Raw genomic sequence first — 24,789 nt, 5'->3', positions numbered from 1 at the left:
AGTTATCATCACCACCAAATCGTATGCTTTTTTGTTTCTCCCATAATCTTGAGACAGTGCATGGAGAACATTTAACAAACGCCTTCTCATGTGATCATAGTACAGGACAATTTAATGCATCGATTGTTCATTTAGTTTCTTCTTTGTTGATTCAGATTGTTTTACAGTAATATCTTGAGTAGTTTCTCAAACCTATGATTTAGTGCAACAAATGGAGAAAATAGTGATACAATACAAATTTTTATTATTCTTACTAATAGTCCATCATGAGTGACAGTACATGGTTTTAGAGTCCGGAAATCATTTTTCTTGTGACTATTTTTCAGTTACTATTTTACAACATAATAGTAAATATTTCCAGCAGAAATGAACAACTCTTTAATGTAAATGATGTGTATTAAAGAGGTGAGCACTAGAGAGTGTCAGCTACAATTAGTACATTTCTGCTAATCCTACTGTAGCCTTCAACACCTCCATTTTAACTCATTGTAGGCAAATGGGGTTCCTGTTAGAGCCTGAATGTCACAGTTCTTCTAAATAGCGACTCTTGATAACCAAATTTACTTTGTTCTGTCAGCAACAGTCAAGTGTGGGTTCACCTACTGCCTGTAGATACTGCATTTATTGTTATTGAAGGAGTTCTCAAAGGCTTCTGCTCAATATATGCTCTATCTTAACTCCTTCAGGGCGGATGTCGACTTTTGTCGAAATTCAGGGTTAGAATACGGTAAGTAGGTATAAACTGTGACATAAACTCGCTGTTGCGTTTTAGTTTGATTCTTCTTTGCTAGAAGGAAATTTCGCTTTTGTTGATTTGACCTCGATTCCATGCACGAGCAGGAGTACTGAAGAGCAAATAACCTATATGGCATTGACATCTAGTGAGAGACCAAAGCGAATGCACAAAGCAAAATACTCTGTGCAAAACATTTTGTGTATTATTGCTGAATTGGATTCTGACTTCATGGACCTCGATTTTGGTGCAAGTGATCTGTAGATGAAGATCGAAAATAAAAGTGAGGTACTCGCATCAGATGATCAATCCCTAGCTTAACACATTCATGCAGCTGATCAGCCTACGGTAACATTCGCCTGGGAGGACCATCCCTTAATACAATGAGGTACAAACCAGACTGCAACTGCACACCGTTGCCCACCTGCCACACGAAAACAGCCAGGTAGCTGGCCCTGCTGTTCATCTCGCTGTCATTGCTACCACTGCTGCCATAAATGCCAAACAGGCACCGACAGCATCCACAGTATGCAGCAACAGACGTTTTATGTTGATTTATATGTGAAACCATTGCTTTGTGTGCTTTTCAGAAAAAAGATGTATATATCCATTCCTTGTGTTGCATTCATAGTATTGTGCAGGCTCTAATGTGTTTGTACTTTGTTCTTTTAAGCTGTGTGAAAAATGCATATTGAAAATTGGACCACTCTTTTTTGGTCTTTTGGGGCAGGCATGCCCACCATCTGTTTCCACACAACCAGACAGTGAAAGTCATTGGTGTCAGCAGCATTGTGGTCCTGCAGTTATGTGCTGCTTAATGTGTAGAAATGGTTTACAGGAATAAAAACTATTCCTTTCAACAGTGTGAAACATGTGAAATATAAGATTTCTTTGCAGTCCTTTCCATCCTGCCGCACTATCAATATTCAATATGTTCATGTGGTGGTACAACATGGGTTACGTAAGAGGTAGTCACTGATTGTACTGAATAAGCATCTCTCCTCAGTGCTGAGTTGAATTGTGCTGTATAAAATGTAATTGCTCGACCCAAGCACCATTTAACTGCACGATTATTAAGGGGCTCTGGTGTCACTGAGCACCAAAAATAAGAGTAATATTTTGGGAAAGTTCATATGCCAGACTTCCAATCCATAGCATTAACTAATAAATACAGCTAAACTCATATCAATAAAAGGCAGACAAATTGGGAAGCCGTGTCCATCAAGGTCCTAATGTGGTCCTACATGTCGATGATCTAACAGGTAAGACTAAACTTCCTCATCAGGCCCACATACGAAAACTCTCCCAAGTCCCAGAAATGTACATCTCTGGTACAGCACAGAAGCACAGTGCAAACTATACAATGTACAGAACACAAGTTTACACCACATTCTTTTTGCTGTCGGCAGCACTTACTCAAGGTCAGTATGGTTGGTGCCATAACCGGGTTCTTCGAAAGCTTGCAAAGGTCTTAGAGCAATGCAGGTTGAAAGTGAACAGTGCCAATCCCATCAAAATAACATCACAATAGTTGATCGACTTTGACAGGCAGGGTGAAGGGGCATAGAACATCACCCAGAGGCAGTAGCATGGACTGACATCGGGAAGTCAGAGGAACCTGTGAGACGATCTGAACCAGCAGTTGAAGTTTCCACTCAAAATCACTACAACATCCCTCTGACCAGATATTGTCTTGTGGTTTATATCTGCCAGGACCATAATCATGGCTGAGTATACCATCCCATAGGTGGTCACAATGGAAACAGCCTTTGACAGGAAGAGGAGGAAAAGGAGTGCACAGAAGCAGGGTGGAAGAAAGTAACCTACTCTGTGCAAGTTGGCTGCAGAAGCTTCATTGGAACATCTGCCCAATGATTTCTAAGGTTGTTAGAATTGCCAGTTCCAGCGTTCAAAGAACTGGTAGAGGAGGAAGAGCAAGGGGGTTTCTGGCTTTGGCTTAGAAGAAATGATGCAAATTTCCAGAATTAAAGGGATCAAACATTAGGAAAGTGTGGCTCTCGGCGGCTGATGACCCTGCAGCCAGCCCATTGGCAGTGTCAGACATACATTGGGTGGCAATGACTAGTGAGTGAATATATGTGCTTCCTGTCATTACTTTTTATATATATATATATATATATATATATATATATATATATATATATATATATATATATATATATATATATATATATATATATATATATATATATATACACACTAATTATTCATGAACCAAATTGGACTTCCTGGCAAAGCAGTTATTGATGCTGAATGCATAGGCCTGAGTTCAAATATTATTCACGTGAAGTTTTCATGCTTTTTGAGCATTTGTGTGGTTTTTTTCAGGTTGCTATGGGGTTCTTCCTACAGATGTACACACCAGGTTAATTGGCAAACTGAAATTAACCCAGTGGATTCGTACATCTAGCGCCAGAAATGTTTAATGTATTTATTTAATATTTAATATTAGCTAGAATGTATTTGCATTCAGCATTTAATTAGTTAATTGAAAAAAGCCATACATAAAGCAACACATCACTTTTGTAATAAAATACAATGCTATGATTTCAAGACACAAAAACAGATTCAAGCCTATAGTCCATTATTTGGTTAAAATATTTTATCCTCAAACTAAGAGTAAAGTATATTACAGCTTTAAGAAAAGTACATTACAGAAACATTGAACTTTTTCAGAAAACTAGACAACTTACTGGACTATCCTCATTAAAGTCCCTTAGGATGCAGGAAGGTATACACACAACCTCTCTTGAACTTACTCCAGACTGTCCTAGTTCCTACCAGACTTGCCTTATCATAACCTGGTTGCCATAGGAACCTGTTCAGAATTAAATAGATATGATGGAGAGATGAGAGACCTCCAGGAACAAAGCAATTTGTCAGAGTGGAAATCTACAGACAGGAATTTCTGCTCCTTGTTCCTTAACGAGCTTTTCCTCCCCTTAACGATTTGTACTTCCTAATTTGATTAAGCACATCCTCAGCTAACATCCAGCTCCAAAATTGTTAACCATCCAATATTACGTTGGAGTTGTATTTTCATAACAATAAATTCTTATTGCTTAATATGAAGCCACATGGCAATGTGGTAAAGCAGCTTAAGCTGAACAAGACCTGCCTTCAATTTAACTACAAAACTTTTAGTGTCATGCTTATTAGGTTTTTGATGAAATTACCATGTACTTCTCTGTATATATTAAGCGTTAACAATTTCAATTCCACTTTATCTTTGTTAAAGTTTAATAAATTATAAGCCTAAGTGTTCTATTCCTTCTTATTTCATTTCTTCAAATTGTTTATGATTGTATAATGAGGTCAGTGAGATAAATGAACAATAATGTTTTAACTGGCTACTGCTATGAAATGATTTTTAAGGTGGCAACATTTCAAATGTGGCTTTTGTACCTGTTGGTGAAAAGGTAGCTTTATATTAAAAAAATACAACTGATGATTTATATTTTTGCAAAAATAAACAGTAATATATGAAACATTATAGACAGTGTATGTATGTATGTATATATATATACAGACATATATATATTTAAAGTCATGCGCATGCTCATAGGGGACAGCTGAAGGGTTACCACCACTCCATGGGCTGGTGCTGTGACCTACTGCCTTTTATCTTCATCTAATTTCAGACTGGATGATTGATGGATATAACATCTCTGACGTCATGTATGGGGTCTGCCCACCTGAAAGGAAGGACTGAATCCTGGAAACCAGTTCAATCCTGAACTCACGTCTGGGAACTGAGTTCATGGCTGGTATCCCAAATAATTATTGTTGTCATTTAATTTCTCTTGATAGTATATATAAATCCTAACCCTATATATATATATTTAAACAAGAACTGTATGCACATAATATGTGCTTTTACAAAAACACACAATCATACTATGTAGATAGATAGATAGATAGATAGATAGATAGATAGATAGATAGATAGATAGATAGATAGATAGATAGATAGATAGATAGATAGATAGATTTAATTATTTCAGTGTTATTGAGAACTAGAGCCTATGAACAGACACTATAATGTTACAACAGTATATACAGTAGTCAGTTACACTTATACACACACACACTTTCACATGCTGAGCCCATTTACAATTAAAAACTGCACTACTGTTTATGTTTTTCAGACCTGGAAGAAATCTAGAGTACCTGGTGAAAAGTCATGTGAATGTGGGGAAAATGTGAAAACGCAATGATACTGACTCACTTTGGAATTGACCTCAGGTTTCTGTTGCTATAAAGAGGTGTCACTACAAACTGAGTCACTGCTAACATCGCCTCTAGCAGGAAACAGGTAACGTTATCATTACTTGTTAGAAATATTCATATTAATTGTATTTCTAATTTACTTAGCTAAATTATTTTTTTTACTAAGACTGTACATGACAATTAAACATGCTAACTGTTGTAAAAAAACAACAACACAAAATGAAATACAAATGACGCATAATAGGTTCAAGTCTGCTAAATAAAATGTAGAGTTGTTGGGAGCTGAAGCCTATCCTGCAAGGCACAAACCATCTCAGGACTATAATTCAGTCCATTATAGTGCCCTACACACATAAAATGATGGGGGGGGGGGGGGGGCAATTTGAAACTAATCAAACTATGCATGAATATCTTTATAATACCTCCAGCAGCATGTTATGCAATTCTGTATGTTTAAAAAATAATTAAGACTACAGATTTCTACATTCATTAGTGTCGCATTTACAGGGTATAGTGAATTTCTTACTTTCCTGTGTTATTGAACATGCACTCACCAGCACCTTTATTAGTGAGTATAACTACCTTACCTTCAAATGTTGGTCTTTCTTTCCTGAAATATCTCAGAACACATTTGTTATATAAATTCATACTTGCAGATTCTGCTGGAAAATTTTTGGATTTACCTTGCTATTTATAACTCTGAAAAGCTTTCGTTTTTTACCATCTACATTGTTCTTCACAACAAGGAGTTAAGAATAAGAACACATTGATTTGTTCCAGTTAAAGGGTAAAGTGTAGACAAGAACAAAATGAACTGCAGTTGAGCCTGAAAGACTGATTTCAGTTTTACTAAAGATAATAAAATCAAGTATTGTAAAGCAAAAACTTGGGATAAGTCATTAAAGTCCGTATTAACTATGGTAAGTAAACAGGATGAATTAAAACTCCCGTTATAATGTTAGGGTGGAGGTGTATTTGAATTGTTTGAACTAGAAATGTGCATTTGACAATTTTCACTTCTGCTCAGTACACGTGACACTCTTTTTAAAAAATGTTTTTTCGCAGATGCTCTAGTGTTGCTTAAGGAATTACTGACTGAAAACTTGGTTGACAAATGTTTACGGATCCATTTCAAAATGTTTTAGATTTATTTGGATTGAGCAATGGGGCCTGGTAACTAAGTAACTGGACTGTATGTTTCAACTTTACTGGTTCAGTTGCCCCATGGACATGCTGTGTAATTCTGGACACCAACCTACCAGTCTTTGTAAAAATATTATTGATTGTGGTAAATGTAAATAATATGAATAAAAACTCTATGCTAGAAACTAAAATCAGATGTTTCTTGTTTACAAGTTAGACAATGAAAAAACAAATATTTCAGTCTGGCTATTACACAAATCTCAGCAAGGCACCATCGTGTGCTCCTTTATTGCTTTCTAGAATGTTATGTAAAGCAGACCCTCAGGCCTAAAAATTGTGACTGCTACTATGTTTTACTAGGATGTGACACTGACTAGAATTAACATTGTCTTTCAGTAGGCTATTGCTCGGTTGACCGTCCTACCTTCAGAAGGGTCCAGACGCCTTGCTCTTCTACCATGTTTGGAGTTATTGTGAACAAACATATTATCAGAAACTGCCAAAACATGGCCATCAACATTGACTGTTGTAGAGACAACTACCTAGAATGAGAGAAAACAGAATAAGGAATTAGATCAACACAAATTTACTTTAATATCATTGATATCCAAATTTATTCTGCAACTGTTGCACTGTTGAGCAAAAAGAAGTAAAGTTAACTTTGCCCTAACAATCTGCTTTTACTGGCACTTCTACAAAACACATTTTCATCACAGTAATAAAAACTGGTGTGAGTGTATATAACTATAATGTGTTTGACATTATGGGATCCAAAAAATGCATTAGCATAAAACTAAATGAACAAGAGAAACATTTGTAAGGTAAATGATAAGAAAGTATGAATAAAAATACAACTGTTTTTTAGAATCAAATGATCTACTAGCGTTTAAATCAGTTGCTGCAAAACTGTGGTTTTAAAGCAAATAAAAAAACGTTTTTCCAGAAGATAACAGTTTGATTATTTTGTAGTTTGTGAAGTATAACCGCTAAACACTATAAGAAATTTTGAAACTACTTTTAATTTATGATCCCCATTAGCCAAACCTTTTTCCGGCAGAATAAAGGATAAGGTAGGAATCAGCCCTGAGTGGGCCACTAGTCTATGATGCAGACGTAGCTAGATTAACTGTTAATGGAAGCATATATCAATTGGGACGTGAAAGGAAACTCGAGTGACTCGAAGGGACTCAATCTGACACAGGAAGAAAGTGTGAACTCTATGCAAACAGCAACTAACCTGGAAATAAAACATGGAATGTGTTGTCACCACTTCAATCAGAATTTAGGTAAATGTTATAATCTTTAATCAGCCTGGAGAAATTGTTTCACAAAGATCACCTAAAGTGTTGTGTATTCTAGATGAGAGGGTCACTCATAACTCTATTGCATCCCCTTGCTTGTGTACATGTGATTTTTTTCTATGATCTTGAATATATAAATAATCCATTCCAAAATGGCTTTGAGAACATTTTACTGGAAATGCTAACTAAACCTTCTCTCATTTACAGACTGGATACAAACTCAGTGACTCGAAATGATAAATCATTATGTAATGATTTGGTAACTTAGAAATGTCAGTAGCCTAAGGGATCATTTAATCAAATTATGCATATAATTTGTTTCAAATATAACAGGAAAAGATTTACTCCTCTCTCGAGTTAGTTAATGCACTTCTACAGTTTTCATAAATAACTTTATATGAATCTGTTTATACAAGACTAGTGGAAGTAATCATGTGCTGTCCTTTGGAAATTCAACATGGCGATGAGACAAAATGGCATAGTCTTAGACAGAAGATAACATCCAGCTGGACAATGAAATTGTTATCCAAATTAGTTGAGAAGAAAATGTCTTGCCATGTTAGATAAGATCCTGCTTTAGCCGGTAGAAAAGATAATAACGACATCTCCCACCAGACCGAGCACACTCCTTCTGCCTGATGGGAAACTGTCTGTGCTGGATTTAGAGTTGCTCCTTTCACATTACAGCCCTTCTTCCCAATAAGCTATAAAGCCCATTTTTAAAATTTAGACCAAAAACAATGCACTTGTAAAATTTAACGTAAATCAGTTCAGCCATTTTTGCATAACTGCTGAACAAACAAACGGACATACAAATGGCTTACAATTGTATCTATATAGATATCATCAGAAATGTTATTTTATGGGTGGTTTTTTACTGGGTTTGTCAACCAGAAGTCCAGCATACCAATTTGTTGAATTCCTAGTGACAGGAACTATATATTACAAAGAGACAACAATCCAGAAGTCGTGGAACCGATTCATGTAAGCAAAAGGAGAGAAAGTATGATTGAAAGTGTTTATTGAGAAAACAGTTATCCTCCAACTAAGTGCAGGGCCAACTGAACCCATCAGCCTTCATTACCAATGAAGAATTTTTTTCCAGTAAATAAAGAATCCAGATGGATCCAAGAATCTCTTTTTGATTCACTCCGAGTCTTTTTGCTCACAATTTGTATAGTGTACAAATTGCGTATTAATTGTATATTTTCATATAATATACTAAAATTATTTTTGCAATTGATAAAGAATCACATCAGATGTTTAAACCCATAAACATGAGGATGAGAAAAATGAAAATGAATGAAATGGACAAAGAATGAATAAACAGTGGTAATCCTTGTTTATTTCATAGAGACACAGTTCCATGTTAGCCAGGCTAGTTCTTTCATGAACTTTTGGTTGACTGAAACAATTATTACAAGGCCGAATGTTGTCACTTACAGCATTACCTTACACCAGAAGTAAATTTTTTTTCTCCATTTTGGCATGTTGTTTTAATAGAAACCAAATATTCAAGATAAAATGTGAGCCTGCCTTGCTTCAGTCTTTATTATTATCTCCCTGAAGTTCTCATATAAGTTCTTAGCCATAGGATTCATTCCCTAGACCAGGAATAGCTGGATTAAATATGAGGAACTGGAAACTCAAAGGGAAACAATTCTGAGGACAAAATGAAATACATGCTGAAGTGTACCAGATTCAGACTTTGGAAAAAAAAAAAAACAATAAAAACAGCAAAGTGATTTCATATATGAGCCCAGGCTGCCTTTCTTATTACCCGTCTGAGTTTTAGTGGCAGCGATCAGCGACTGCTGATTTTGAAATGGATTAACATCTGTTTCGTCCAGCTGAGGTCAACTATTAAGTGATGAGAGGTCTACAGTAACAGGTTGCTTTACTTCAGCTCTTGTAATGAAACACTTAACTTTAATACGGGGTCAGATTTAGAGGTCACTACCTCATAGACACGAGTTAAAAATGAAAAGTCCTTTGCAGTCAAACTGAAATTTATATATACAAACTTTATATTATATATATATATATATATATATATATTCATACATATAGTACTGCTTAATGAGCAACATGGGAGGTGTTTAAGCAGCTCTGTGCAGTATTACAATACTTGCTTTTAAATATAAGACAGATGGGAAAAGAAAATTGGGAAACGTCTAATATAATAACACATATTGTGAATTTGTATGTAATGTATTTAAAAGGAAATACCACAGTAATAAAGTCTGCATTGTTATTCACCACTTAAACCGTTAGTACTTCACCTTTTATTTGCCATTTTCTAAAATCTGCTACATCACTCCATACAAGGCTGAGGTATTTTCTTTTTACAGTTTACTAAAAGAAGTTATTTCCAGTACAGTCTAATTTTCTACACGCTTGAGTATTTCACAATTTAAGATACACTTGACATTTTACAACATATAAGTAGTTAGTACTAAGCCTGATCCAAGATCCTACAGCTCGCTGTACTTCAGCATGTAGAGCATGGTTGACCTTCTGCACATGTATTGTCAGTCATTACCATGGGTTAAAAGAGTTTCATTTTTGGGTTTCAAGTTGCTTACTGAGTTGTCTAAACATATTGTAAGCCTCAATGTACACCTTGGCGAGTGTTTATTCACTTTTGTGTCACCATGTTTTTGGAATGCTCTTTTTGAAGCTTTTCAATAAATACAAATTCAAAGACTTCATTTTTCACTTTTACAAACTGACATATGTATATTTAATCAATTACATTTTGTTATATACCCCTTAACCCTTCCCTATTTGATATATAGTCTTGTTGATTTCATTATGCTGTTTTCAGTGCAGCTAATACATAATTGAAAATTTTCATTAATTTCCTACAGTATAAAAAAGCAGGTATTGGCTTGTAAAATGTTGTATTTGAGTTCCTATGAAACCCAGCCACAGGTTCCAAGCCCAGATAAATGGGGAGGGTTACGTCAGGAAGGGCATCCAGTGTAAAATTTTGCCAAATCAATATGCGGACAACAATACAAATTTCCATACCGGATCGATCGAGCCCCAGGTTAGCAACAACTGCTACCAGTACTGTTAGTCAACAGGGTGCTGGCTGAAATTGGGCTACTGTTGGCCGAAAAAGAAGGAGGAGAAGAAGAGGGGGAAACATGTTTGGAGGCAGGAGGAGAGGAGGAAGGTAAAGACAGTGAAACTGAGGGTAGGAACTTTGAATATTGGCAGTATGACTGGTAAGGGGAGAGAGTTAGCCAATATGATGGAGAGAAAGAAGGCTGATATATTGTGCGCACAAGAGACTAAATGGAAGGGGAGTAAGGCCAGGTGGATCAGAGGTGGATTCAAATTGTTCTATCATGGTGTGGATAGGAGGAGAAATGGAGTAGGGGTTATTCTGAAGGAACAGTATGTCAAGAATGTTTCGGAGGTGAAAAGAGTGTCAGACAGAATAATGATTATGAAGCTGGAAATTGGAGGTGTGATGATGGATGTTGTTAGTGCATATGCACCGCAAGCTGGGTGTACAATGGATGAGAAAGAAGATTTTTGGAGTGGGTTGGATGAAGTGATGAACAGTGTACCCAAGGGACAGAAAGTGGTGATTGAAGAGGATTTCAATGGACATGTTGGTGAAGGGAATAGAGGAGACGAGGAGATGATGGGTAGGTATGGTGTCATGGAGTGGAATGAAGAAGGTCAGAAGATAGTGGATTTTGCCAAAAGGATGGACATGGCTGTGGTGAATACGTATTTTAAGAAGAGGGAGAAACATAGTGTGACGTACACGGGTGGAGGAAGATGCACACAGGTAGATTACATCCTATGCAGAAGAGTCAATCTGAAGGAGATTGAAGACTGCAAAGTAGTGGCAGGGGAAAGTGTAGTTAAGCAGCATAGGAAGAGGAAGAGAGTGAGGGCAGAGCCAAGGATCATATGGTGGAAGTTGAAAAAGGAAGACTGCAAGGTTGACTTTAGGGAGAAGGTGAGACAGGCACTGGGTGGTACTGAAGAATTACCAGACAGTTGGGAAACTACAGCAGAAGTAGTAAGGGTGACAGCAAGAAGGGTGCTTGGCGTGACATCTGGACAGAGGAAGGAGGAAAAGGAAACCTGGTGGTGGAATGGGGAAGAAGAGGAGAGTATACAGAGGAAGAGGATGGCAAAGAAGAAGTGGAATAGTCAGAGAGATGCAGAAGTAGACAAGAGTACAAGGAGATAAGGTGCAAGGTAAAGAAAGAGGTGGCAAAGGCTAAAGAAAAGGCGTATGATGAGTTGTATGAGAGGTTGGGCACTAAAGAGGGAGAAAAGGATATGTACCAATTGGCTACACAGAGGGACCAAGCTGGGAAAGATGTGCAGCAGGTTAGGGTAATAAAGGATAAAGATGGAAACATACTCCTAAGCGAGGAGAGTGTGTTGAGCAGATGGAAAGAGTACTTTGCGAGGCTTATGAATGAAGAGAACGAGAGAGAGAAGAAGTTGGATGATGTGGAGATAGTGAATCGGGAAGTGCAACGGATTAGCAAGGAGGAAGTAAAGACAGCTATGAAGAGGATGAAGAATGGAAAAGCCATTGGTCCAGATGACATACCTGTGGAAGCATGGAGGTGCTTAGAAGAGATGGCAGTGGATTTTTTAACCAGATTGTTTAATGGAATCTTGGAAAGTGAGAGGATGCCTGAGGAGTGGAGAAGAAGTGTACTGGTGGCGATATTTAAGAATAAGGGGGATGTGCAGGACTGCAGTAACTACAGAGGGAAAAAATTGATGAGCCACAGCATGAAGTTATGGGAAAGAGTAGTGGAAGCTAGGTTAAGATGTGAGGTGATGATTAGTGAGTAGCAGTATGGTTTCATGCCAAGAAAAAGCAGCACAGATGAAATGTTTGCTCTGAGGGTGTTGATGGAGAAGTATAGAGAAGGCCAGAAGGAGTTGCATTGCGTCTTTGTGGACCTGGAGAAAGCATATGATAGGGTGCCTCGAGAGGAGTTGTGGTATTGTATGAGGAAGTCGGGAGTCGCAGAGAAGTATGTAAGAGTTGTACATGATATATACGAGGGAAGTGTGACTGTGGTGAGGTCTGCAGTAGGAGTGACAGATGCATTCAAGGTAGAGGTGGGATTACACCAGGGATCAACTCTGAGGCTTTTCTTATTTGCAGTGGTGATGGACAGGTTGACAGACGAGATTAGACAGGCGTCCCCGTGGACTATGATGTTTGCTGATGACATTGTTATCTGTAGCGATAGTAGGGAGCAGGTTGAGGAGACCCTGGAGAGGTGGAGATATGCTCTAGAGAGAAGAGGAATGAAGGTCAGTAGGAACAAGACAGAATACATGTGTGTAAATGAGAGGGAGGTCAGTGTAATGGTGAGGATGCAAGGAGTAGAGTTGGCGAAGGTGGATGAGTTTAAATACTTGGGATCAACAGTACAGAGTAATGGGGATTGTGGAAGAGAGGTGAAAAAGAGAGTGCAGGCAGGGTGGAGTGGGTGGAGAAGAGTGTCAGGAGTGATTTGTAACAGACGGATATCAGCAAGAATGAAAGGGAAGGTCTACAGTATGGTAATGAGACCAGCTATGTTATATGGGTTGGAGACGGTGGCACTGACCAGAAAGCAGGAGACAGATCTGAAGGTGGCAGAGTTAAAGATGCTAAGATTTGCATTGGGTGTGACGAAGATGGACAATATTAGAAATGAGTACATTAGAAGGTCAGCTCAAGTTGGACAGTTGGGAGGCAAAGTCAGAGAGGCAAGATTGCATTGGTTTGGACATGTGCAGAGGAGAGATGCTGAGTATGTTGGGAGAAGGATGCTGATAGAGCTGTCAGGCAAGAGAAAAAGAGGAAGGCCTAAGCGAAGGTTTATGGATGTGTTAAGAGAGGACATGCAGGTGTTGGGTGTAACAGAGCAAGATGCAGAAGACAGAAAGATATTGAAGAAGATGATCTGCTGTGGTAACCCCTAATCGGAGCAGCCGAAAGAAGAAGAAGAAGAAGGGTTCCTTCTATGAAAGGAGCTTATTGTATACAATTATTGTTGCTGCATTTTTTTATTTGTACTAAATATTTCAAGTTCATAGAAAAGTTTCTATATTAATAATGGAACTGGATCTTTCATCTGAAAACACTGTCAATTCTTAAACAGCCTGAAGTTCAGCCGTGTTGCTAAACTAAAATGGAATTAGATGGGAATGTCAAGTTCAATCTGGAAGTTTCATTTTCCCCAAAAAAACAAAAAAAACCAAATGGTGCTTTTAAATCATACTAGATTGTAAAATTTCAGTTTTGTGCAGCATGTAAGCTTGACTTTTTGATTTAGCCTAGAAGTCAATATTTCTTGTGGAAACTGCAAATTGAGGTATAAAGCTTGGAAGTCTACTGTGTTTGCTTTAAGTGTGCTTCTTCAGGTATACAATAAATCACTAATCTACCAGTAGACTTAGAAATCTATTTAGAGGCCACCAAGCTATCTAGAATTCCCACATAAAGATTACAGTCATATTTTTCAAACAAAGACATTATTTTATTCTCCTTTTTATTCCCTTGAATTTGAAATTTCCTTTCTGAAGTAGTTTTAAGTAGCATCAGTTGGGAATTCTTTTACTTAACAGCAGAAAAAGCTATATAAATCTTATATATATATATATTATTATATACTGTATATATATATATATATATATATATATATATATATATATATATATATATATATATATATATATATATATAGTATAAGATTCATATAGCTTTCTGTGCATGTGTGCCAGGGGATCACCTTCTTGGCTTCATTGAGGTAAGTGATACTGCGCTAGAAAGAGAAGGGGCGCTGTGGCTGTTTTTTTCTGTTCCACCTGCAGCTTCAAGAAAATGCCTAATGAGGACATCTAATGCCCCCCAGGGTACACAGAGAAGGCCCCACCCCTTCTTGTTGGAGTTGTATGAATAGGGTCATCCCTGGAAGGAGGTGTATCATTTGCACTCAAGCCTTATACTACACAGAGGTCCTGAGTGATCTGAATATGAATTCCAGGCATTGGAAAACTTGTAGGGTTATAGCCTATACTGTGGCTTTGTGCCCTTAATCACTTGTTTTGTTTTTCTGCTCTGTGTTTCTCAGGTAATATATATACATACCTGACAATGTATAAAGCATATGTGTACAGTAGATAGATAGATAGATAGATAGATAGATAGATAGATAGATAGATAGATAGATAGATAGATAGATAGATAGATGTGTCCATGTAAACATTTCTACTTGCTCAAAAACAAACATCTATAAATAAATTTTAATAGCATAATGCAAAATATAGGAAAACAAAAATCGGAAGAAATCATTACCTGAAACCGTCTCATGTCTCTTGGATTCCCTGCATTTTTCAAACAGTTTTGATTGCACTTGAGGAAGAATTTGAGAAAGAATCTGAAAGACAAAACATAAAATTACTTATTCATGCAATTATTAAAAAGCTGTTGAGAAATAAAAAAAAAACATCTGTGGAATTTTGCATGCTAATAGTGAACATACAGTATAAAGAGAGAGAAGAGTTATAGAAAAACATTTACTGCAATAAAAGACCCAAAATGATGATATCTGACTGGTTGGTTGACATTTTTGAGACAATACTGTGCATGTGTATTTAATCAACTGCAGAAAATGTAAAGACAGAAAATACGCTATAGGTGTCAGCTTTCAAAGAAAAAGCTTTAGATTGTACTTTGTAATATAAAGCATTTGCAGATAGTTGAAAGTACTTATATATAATAAATGCCCCTGTCATGGCAAGCACTCAGATTTTGAGTCAAGATACAGTAGGTAAGCCTTCTTTTCTTAAGTAACTACTTAATGTTTGTAAAATTATTATTACGGTTCTGGCTATTGTATCAATAGGTAAAATATGCATTTGAAAGTTGGCCATAACCGCCCACCCTTTGAAACTGATTAAACTCTAAGTATTGTTCTTTTTTCTTGCTTTTTCATGCATCCTATCCTGGGTTTGTTTCTACTGCAAAACAAGTTAATAATGGATCGCTGGATGAGAAGTATTTTTTTGGTCTTCGTTTTTATGCAGATAAATGTTTACAATAGTTAATGACCATGATTCCTAGCTTATGTATTTCTTATGTATTTCTTTTTCACTTATGAAGCAAGACATTGCAACTTCCCCAACGCATAAAAGCTCATTAGGTGGATTTTTACCCAACAAAGTCCAGGTGGAATAATGCCTTTATTCAAAAGTTACATCACCACAAAAGAAAGACCACACTGAATTTAATCGGAAGCTAAGGAGATGGTCATTGACATGTTGCAGTTAGGCATGTCATATGTCAGTATTACCAGACAGTGTCGATTAGGCCCGTCCACTGAGTCTTGGTTGCAGTCAAAGTTTAAAGAGGCTGGTAAGATAGATAACTATTTAAGATATGGTTGCTCTTGAGTGATGAAACCAGATTAGAACCAACACATCTGAATGGTCATTCAGAGAGGTCTTTTCAGATCTTCTGTCAGTACTGCTTCTGAAACTGCTGGCAGATTAAATGCATGCATCAGTGACGTAACAGAGATAGACAGGGTCTATGGTGCTGGTTGACCTGTCTGATTCTGTACATGTGTTAGACGTCTGACTCTACAGCAGGACAATGCTTGGCTACATACAGTTGCAGTGGTCAAAACTGTCCTAAGGGTCACAAATGCTGATATTTAGATGCTCTAATGGTGTCCTTTCTCTCTTGAGCTTAAACCCACAGGACATTTTTGGGAAGTCCTGGACTGCTGGTATGACCCTCTGCCTGCTAATGACCAACAACATGGTCAAGACCTTCTACAGATTCAGAAGCTCATTAGCTCTATGCACCAGAGGTGTCAGCAGTGCGGATGATTGACTGTAGAATGTGAGTTCTGCTGGTTCACAGTTGTAATTGTTTTTCTGTTATTTTTGCTGTTATAGTATTTTGTTTTCTTATTATTGTTACTTGTTTATTGCTATTTCTGCAATGAAAATGCCAGTCCAACAATGACGTTTCCACACTTACAGTCCCACCACGACACTAATACACCTACCTCCTTTTTTAAAGGAGCAGTTATTCATCCATCCATCCATCCATTTTCCAACCCGCTGAATCCGAACACAGGGTCACGGGGGTCTGCTGGAGCCAATCCCAGCCAACACAGGGCACAAGGCAGGGAACCAATCCTGGGCAGGGTGCCAACCCACCGCAGGACACACACAAACACACACACACACCAAGCACACACTAGGGCCAATTTAGAACCGCCAATCCACCCAACCTGCATGTCTTTGGACTGTGGGAGGAAACCGGAGCGCCCGGAGGAAACCCACGCAGACACGGGGAGAACATGCAAACTCCACGCAGGGAGGACCCGGGAAGTGAACCCAGGTCCCCAGATCTCCCAACTGCGAGGCAGCAGCGCTACCCACTACGCCACCGTGCCGCCCAGCAGTTATTCAGTTTTAAGAAAATAAATTACAGAATGAAACTGTAACACTAAATAGCAGAGATATTTCAAATTCAGTAGCATGACTCCAGAAGGTCACATTATTTAAAGTAAAAATCTTCATTTGAGTAGCACTCATAAGTACATTATTATTATTAAATGTTTTAAAGTAGTTGATTTTAAAACACAGTTTTCTATAATTGGTTGTATGAAGTAAAACACAGCATGAAAAGGAAAGTGACAACATAATTTGTTTGGTATTTTAAAAGTACCCTGGTGGAGGAGTCATTCATTAAATTTTAAAAGTTCAACTCTCTAATGCATCATATCATTTTTGACAAACAAAGAAAAAGCTAACTGTCATCCATAACAACAAGTAAAATATGTGTATCCGTTCAAAATTGGATGGACAGATTTCCTGAGATACAAAGGTTAATTGTTTCCTACTGACCGCCTGGATTTCATGTATTTCTGACACAGCCTGATATTTGCGTTTGTTAAACAGCCCGTGCTATTAGCTCTGTGGACTATGCCCAACCTGTCCAGCACAATGTTGCTGCTACCTCCATCTCGCTGTAGTTCTGGTTTGGCTGATGGGTAAATATGCACACAAACTAGCACCGGCCAGTAGCATGATGCATTCTGGGTAGGCTAATGGCCAATTATTTGGAAATGTCATCGGTACTGACAATAAGTTGCCGCAGCTATGGACCTGACTTGAAGTGCCTATTCCAGGAAAAATAGATGGACAGCAAACAAGACGCTAGGAGCCCTAGGATAGTTAACCCCTGAGGCACCATAAAAGACAGACAGGAAACAAGCTCCTCAGGGCAGGACATGACACTTATCAATTGTCAAGACAGTCTACGACATCGAAGTCAAAGGTTTTTAATTAATAAAGTATTGTTGCTTTTCTCTTTTTCTTAAATAGGAGGCAATAAACCACGTTAGATTTCTCTTAAAGGGGAATTACTAAACTTGGTAAACTGACAGCGAACAAGATAATTTTTCACACTCCAACAGAAACTTGAAAAACAAGTAAGTATATTACAGCTGGCAAGATTTAAACCAGTGAGTTGTTTTAATATAATTTCAATGTACATTATGCAGTTTTAAAATTGCAGATTTTTTAATTTGTGTAAAATGTTGAATTCTTTTTTACTCTTTAAAAAAACTTTGACATTAATATTGCTAAAATAATCTTATTATTATGCATTTTCTCCAGAAGCAGGGTTATAAACGTGAACATGTGGGAAATTGGAACACACAAATTTTTTAAAGTGAGTATAAAAGGATATTTATAAACGGATCATTGATGGGTTGCTTAGGAATTTGAAAATAGCTAGAAAACTGAAGCCGTTTAGATTTGACTGAACAGAAGGAGGTCAAAAGATTACTATATGATAAATTAAAACGGGAGACAATGTAACAAAGGTAATCTTAGCTGTAGCAAGTTGGAAAGAAATCATAGCTCCAGATGGTTACACAAGTAACACACACATATTATCGCAGGCTATTTTTTAACATTAGCACATAAGCATTAAGAAAAAAGTGTATATAAAGTTTCCTAAGAATTATTAAATACAATTTGTACAAAATAGCAGTAGTGAGATGGGGCAGTCTATTCAAAAACGAGGCAACTGATTAAAGTTTGAATTGTTCGACTGAAATAATGTTATACTGTCCCAGTATTTTTAGGGGAAGAACTTGTATAATTACTGGAATTGTCATAGGCGATGACTTATAAAAATCTTCCACAAGGTGAAAAGTCGATAGAGGTAAATCACAATTGCTTTGTGATCAAATTTTTATTGAAATACAAAGCAAACACTTTAAAGGGGAACAGAAGCCATTCTGACGGGAATTAAAATAAGCTAAAAACCCCTTGCTCAGCACCCACCTCCTGTCCTACCACTCCATAACTCGAACCAACTCAGTCCAACCCTGCTACATTAAAATTAATAACAGCAATAAAATAATAAAGGTGCCCATGAGGACTAGCAAGCGAGGGAATAGCACAGCGTCAACCCCATTAAAGAGAAGAAGAGCTATGGATTAGGTCTGCAGCCAAGACTTGGGTACCTCCATGTTCAGACCAGCTGTACCATATCTATCCATTTATCAGTATAAGAGCCAGATGGCAAAAAAGGATCCAAAAGGATCAGATTAAGAAAGGGAGACGTCCAGACAGAAAAAGAAAAAAATCGGGAGATTTCCAGAGAGAGGCAAGGGCAGTTTTGGCGGTGATTGTCCCTAATGCAAATAGCCTCTGATAGATAACCGATAAATGAAATGAGGAGAAGTCTAGAAGTAGGAAAATGCAGGGAAGCAAAGGGATGCTGAAAGAGAGCATAGAAGTAAGAAAATCAGATATTCTAGACCTAAGGCTAAACACAGAAGGGCATTCCCAAAATATATGTCTAAAACTTCAGGGAACAAAAGTGACAACTTGGGTCAGATGACAGTCTCCAAGCATTTAGTTTATGGGGGTAACATCTAATCAGTAGACAGCTTTAAATTGAGTTTGTTGATGATTAAAATTCTTTGAAACAAATGAGATATATTTTTTTTAAAACTGAGTTCCATGACTTTGAAGGAGTGGGAGAAACATCTCCAAGTCACACTGACTTAACTGACAGTGGGCAATATGATGCCTTACATAGCATCGCATCTAATGTAGACACTGGTTTTTGACCGAGGACAGAGTGAGAGGTGAGAAGCTATAAATGTATTTACTTATTAGTTTTCAGATGTTTGCTATCTGGAAAATGGGTGGACACTTAAATAAGAGACACTCCTCTCGACCTGAACCACTGAGCAAACAGTGAAGGCTACCTTATACTGGGTACTGCTGTGTGCAGTTCAATTTAAACCCATGAGCAATGGAGGCAATGCATTCAGGTGGTGGTAAAACCGATTGGCTTTTTTCCCATGGAGTTTTATAAGTAAACCTTAGTTGTGGCAAGAAAAACACATCAGAAATGTATATGTGGAATGTGTGTTGTTAAAAACAATTAAGCAGAAAAGTATCCCAAGCTGACTTAACTATAGACATATAATTACTCGATATACGGTACACTATGCTGAAGATCTGGGAATATTTCATGTTTGCTAATAAACTTGAAAGCATACTCACTACGGGTCTGGAAAGTTTCTCTTGATTTGAAACTCAAAATGTTTCTCTTTAGACATATTTACCAAGGCTAATGGCCAAAATCAAAATATATTTTTCAAATATTGATTTTCTTACACTCACTGTAGCACTATATGAAAAGGAGTCACTTGCAAATATGCAACTAACTTCATCTTTATGCTTTCTTCATGTTTTCAGTCCATCCTTATCACTCAAAGATATTGTAACGAAAAGACAAAAACAAAATCATAATCTAGTCTGACTTAATGTTAGAAACTAACAGGTCATTCTGTAAAGTGTGAACAAATAAATGCCATGAAAGTTTTGGGAATTTCCAGAATGTTTCTACAGCCTCCACTTCCACACTGCCTTTCTCATTAGAAGAATTTCTGCTTGCCATTTTTATTTCCCAGAAGCTGATGTTGTCTTTATCCTTTGCTCTTACTTATTTCAGAAGAAATTAAGCCAATAACCCTTTATTATTTGAAGCATTAAGATCTTACCATTAAAGTGTAATTTGTCAACATTTTGCCTATACATGAAAACGAACGCAAATTTAAAAAAAGTACCGTATAGCTTTAAAACTATGAATGATCTATTATTATTACATTGAAAAAAAGAAAAAAAATCAGCTCCACTCCTTTTCTGCTATTGATTGATATTTGATCTGCCCTGTAAAGCAGGCGGCTAAAGTACTTCATGGCAGTAGAGTAACAATAATATGGGGAACCCGGCCCTGGATTCCAATTCACTTGATATTGGAAACCTTGGAAGGAGGGGAGAGAGAGGGATGGATCAATAAGGATTAAATTAAAACACAGTTGAAGCTAAGGGCTTGTAACCGGAGCCATGGTCTGATCCTAAAGTAATGTTGTGTTTATTAAAGAGAAAGGGGAGGCTGGCTCGCTTACTAGGCTTTTGTATAGCCCATTTCAGCAAAAGCAGAACAAAGCGGCCGTTTAGCAAAATGAAGCTTCAGGGTGAGATAACCAGATGCTTTTCAGTCTGAAATCATCAACGCACGCTTACTTTCAGACCACCACTGACCATATGCCACACCTTCAGCCATCCGCTTACAATTAAATGCTTTTAAACGATGACGGATTCTCTTTTGCTCTTTCAGACTACATGGATTGATTATGTGCTTTGTGATCCTTCTCGCCAGGATGAGTGACATGCTCTATGGTCACACTGCTTAAGAGCTGAGAAACACTGAAGTAGCCCATTTAGGCAAGTCATATTCATTCCAAAGCAGTTGATTGAAATGCACTTCATTGAATAATCGAGTCAAATGGAAGATTCCTTTTCCAGGCTAAGTCGCCAAAAGATTCAGTACTTCCTCAGCAGAATTTCGTCAGTGGTGTTTCCTGCCTCTACCTTATCTACTTAAAATGTGTTGTCCACGAGAGGAAAAAAGGCAAGAGAAAGCAGATTAGCTGTCTTGCATTTCTTTTGAGAAGACAAAAAAGTAAAATCCCCATAACCCATTATTGACTGTGGGATTATAACGCAATCAAGAAAATTGAGTTCTCTGGATCAAAAACAGCACTTAAAACCAAAAAAAAAGGCAAATAAACCTGGATAGATCTGATGGAAAACCAGAACATCAGATTATAGTTTAAACTCAAGCCATGGTCCTTACAAATGAACAATAAACTCAACAGCACTGCTGAGGTGCCCACTTTACATCAAAAGACTTTCATCTGCCGACTTTAGTGTCAGGTTTTTTTTTTCAATGATCAGAGCAGCATTTAATTCTAAAAGCTTACAACCATTCAGAATTTATGATAATATTTGATTTCCTAGATGTTACAAAAAAAAGTAATAATAATAAAAAAAAAAAAGATCACGCATTTACATAGAAAATTTTATATGCACTCAATCATCTCTAATTGCTCTAAAAGCCAAGAAATGGTGCAACGACTGCAGTAAGCAAACAATGGAGCCATTATGCACTCCTGCATTCGGCAGAGAAATCACTGCAATTTGAGCATCAATTTTGTGTCAGTGTGCGCTATGAAAGCATCTCTTTGATATGATGATGCATGCACTTAGACAGGCAGGGACCTCAAGAACTCATGGATATGATCCATGTTGAAGATGATGCCCACTTTTAAGAGAAGACGTTATCTTTGACAGTATCGCTATGAGTCACTATGCCTTTTTTTCACTTTCTGTAATGTAGATTACATTTCCTTGACTGAAATTCTTTAGGCACAGGTCATCCAAATAAGATTACTCATCAATATTTAGGAAAAAACAAATCACATCCAGAATGTGTGACAAGCTGATAGTAGGAAGTGTGTGCACCCTATTCTATACACAATTGTGGAACTTAGAAAGGTGCCTTCTTATACAGCAGCTAAAAAAATGTTGAATCTCAAGCTGCCCGTCTTGGAGGAAAAGCTAAAAGGAGGCAATCAAGTGACATAACAATTGCTCTCTGCAACAGCAGGCTGTGATCAATACAGCTTTCAGCTTTGTTTTGGTGAAAATCTCTGTGATGACCCTTGTATGTTTCCAGCTTTTTATAAGTCATTGTTGCCGTGCCACTTCTTCTTTCCACTTCATACACACTTCTTTATCAGTTTCTTCATTATAGGGGCAGTGTAACTTTTTATTGGCTCAGCATAAATTCTTGACCTAACACGAATTTTGATGCATCACTTCTTTTTGTAAATAATAGCTAAGCTAAAAACAATAAAAAACAAACAAACAAAAGTATACTTTAAGTTTTGGGGTAAATATCAGAAGGAAAAAGGTCGAGAAATGACAAGAAGTGGTGCTGTGTTTAAGGTCTGTTTTGGTTGTTGACAAAAAGATGGTTCACATGGGGCACAGACAGCTCCAAGGAGGCCCTTGTATGTACAATAGGTTGTCTAGAAATGTTTTTTTTGGCATTGAGATAAAATAGCACTGGAGACGTGTCACATCTGTTTATAGTGCAATTAGGTTATAAAGTTGTTGTTGGGATTTACAGAACACAACACAAAGCTCTAACCCTAGGAACAGTTTCTGGTATTGGATGTTTTAAGTGAGGGACCAAATAGAGGCAAAGATCTGCATAGTATGGTTCCTGGTCTTGTTAATTGGCCCAAGAGAACCCCCCATTAGGATGAGCAGATTTATGTCATTAGGAAGCAAGTCAGAATATTTTTGGGCAGAGAAGATGAATGCCTAATAGTATACAGTATAGTAAATAGAATGTATTACAAAACCTGCGTTACTGCCCTAAGAAGCGGGCATAGAATTATTGTACTCGCGTCCATTCACATGTACACATGCAAAAAAAATAAATAAAACAGAGGTGAGAGGAGCTAACATTTGTATACACTGCAATAGTGAGTAGTGTCTGATTCGCTACAAGGAACATCCACATATGTATATACGGATAGGACAAAACGTTATTAGGCTGACAACTGTTGACAAAAAAGACACTGACGAAACATTACTTCTCAAAAAGAGAACTGTTTCGAGTTTTGAACACATGCAGTTCTTGCAGATTGCGTGTTAGGCTATGACCAGATTTTATGACGTGTGGCATGATGAAAATGAGGAAGATGGGTTTCAAACCAGCTTCTTTACCTCCCATTATATAATCTGAAAAGGGTCCTTATCCCATAATCTATGCAGTAGCAGAAAAAAAGATTTTGTTTGAACTTTTATTGATATTTTGGGAAATATTGTGTAAATTCAAGCCATAAGTAAATACTTGGAAAAATGAAATCAATTTTCAGCATTTTTTGAATGCACCTAAATACAAGTATCTTTCCCATAGTGCCCTTTGACTGCTGGACATTAAAAAAAAAACTGAAAATCAGTACATATGTTAATAGAATTGTATGAATTATGAATGATTTGTGAATATGAACTAAATACTGCAGAAAATAATTGTCCAATCTGTTTTTTAACTATTTCTTTAGGCAATTTTCCTTATTTACAGTGCAGTATATTACAATGTATTATTTTTATGCCTGATATTTATTCTACAGATATTTTTGACTGTTATCACATAATAAAACATTTTGCAAACACGCAATGGGCATTTTTTACATAAAAGTTTATGTATCTAAAATTTAAGGTATCTTTTTACGATATTCAATAACTTTATATTATGTACAGTATATATGTGTATATTGTCACACACTTGTGCTTGAGATAAAACTTAAAGGCTTATCTGAGTCGAGACTTGGCACTGTTGCCTAATGCCTCTCTTCCTTTCTTCCCTACAGATTAGACAACTGGCAGTCATGGACCATTGGCCCCACCCTTTCCAGTCTGGCTCCACTGACATTTTGTGCCAGTCATTATTTAACAACTGTCTGCAAAAGACCTTATTATTATTATTTCCAACTGTTTTGACATTTTTTTCCATCAATGATATGGGTTTACTTTCAAGGTGCCCCAGGTCTTTATCTTGTCTTGTCTCCTGTTTTACAATATATGTATATATATATATATATATATATATATATATATATATATATATATATATATATATATATATATATATATATATATTCTTTTGTTGCCGCAATTCATTTTTTTTTGTAGCAGGGTTGGGTTGGTTTGTGCTAAGGGGTTGTAGTGTGGGTCCCGAGCATGGGGTTTTACTTTATTGTAACTCCAGTCAGAATGACTTATGTTCCCCTTTAAGGTGTTTATTTTGTATTTTAATAAAAATCGGACAACAAATATATATATATATATATATATATATATATACTGTATATATATAATTAACTAATTAATGGAAGAATACCAAAT

At 37.0% G+C, this 24,789-nt stretch overlaps 1 protein-coding gene across 9 annotated transcripts in view; it reads right to left on the bottom strand.

Moving 5' to 3' along the window:
- Positions 1–24,789, bottom strand: part of LOC114651655 (transcription factor COE3-like) — a 402,694-nt gene that overhangs the window by 114,020 nt on the left and 263,885 nt on the right. For all 9 annotated transcript variants that reach the window (XM_051928475.1, XM_051928473.1, XM_028801490.2 and 6 more), the window contains 2 exons: positions 14,774–14,855; positions 6,552–6,669 (listed from right to left, as the gene is read on the bottom strand). In XM_051928475.1, the coding sequence (XP_051784435.1) occupies positions 6,552–6,669; positions 14,774–14,855 (200 nt within the window). The remainder of the gene's footprint in view (positions 1–6,551; positions 6,670–14,773; positions 14,856–24,789) is intronic.

The sequence above is a fragment of the Erpetoichthys calabaricus genome, chromosome 5 (genome assembly GCF_900747795.2).
Source record: "Erpetoichthys calabaricus chromosome 5, fErpCal1.3, whole genome shotgun sequence".
NCBI classification, from domain to species: domain Eukaryota; kingdom Metazoa; phylum Chordata; class Cladistia; order Polypteriformes; family Polypteridae; genus Erpetoichthys; species Erpetoichthys calabaricus.
This window is presented reverse-complemented; position numbering and strand designations above follow the sequence as displayed.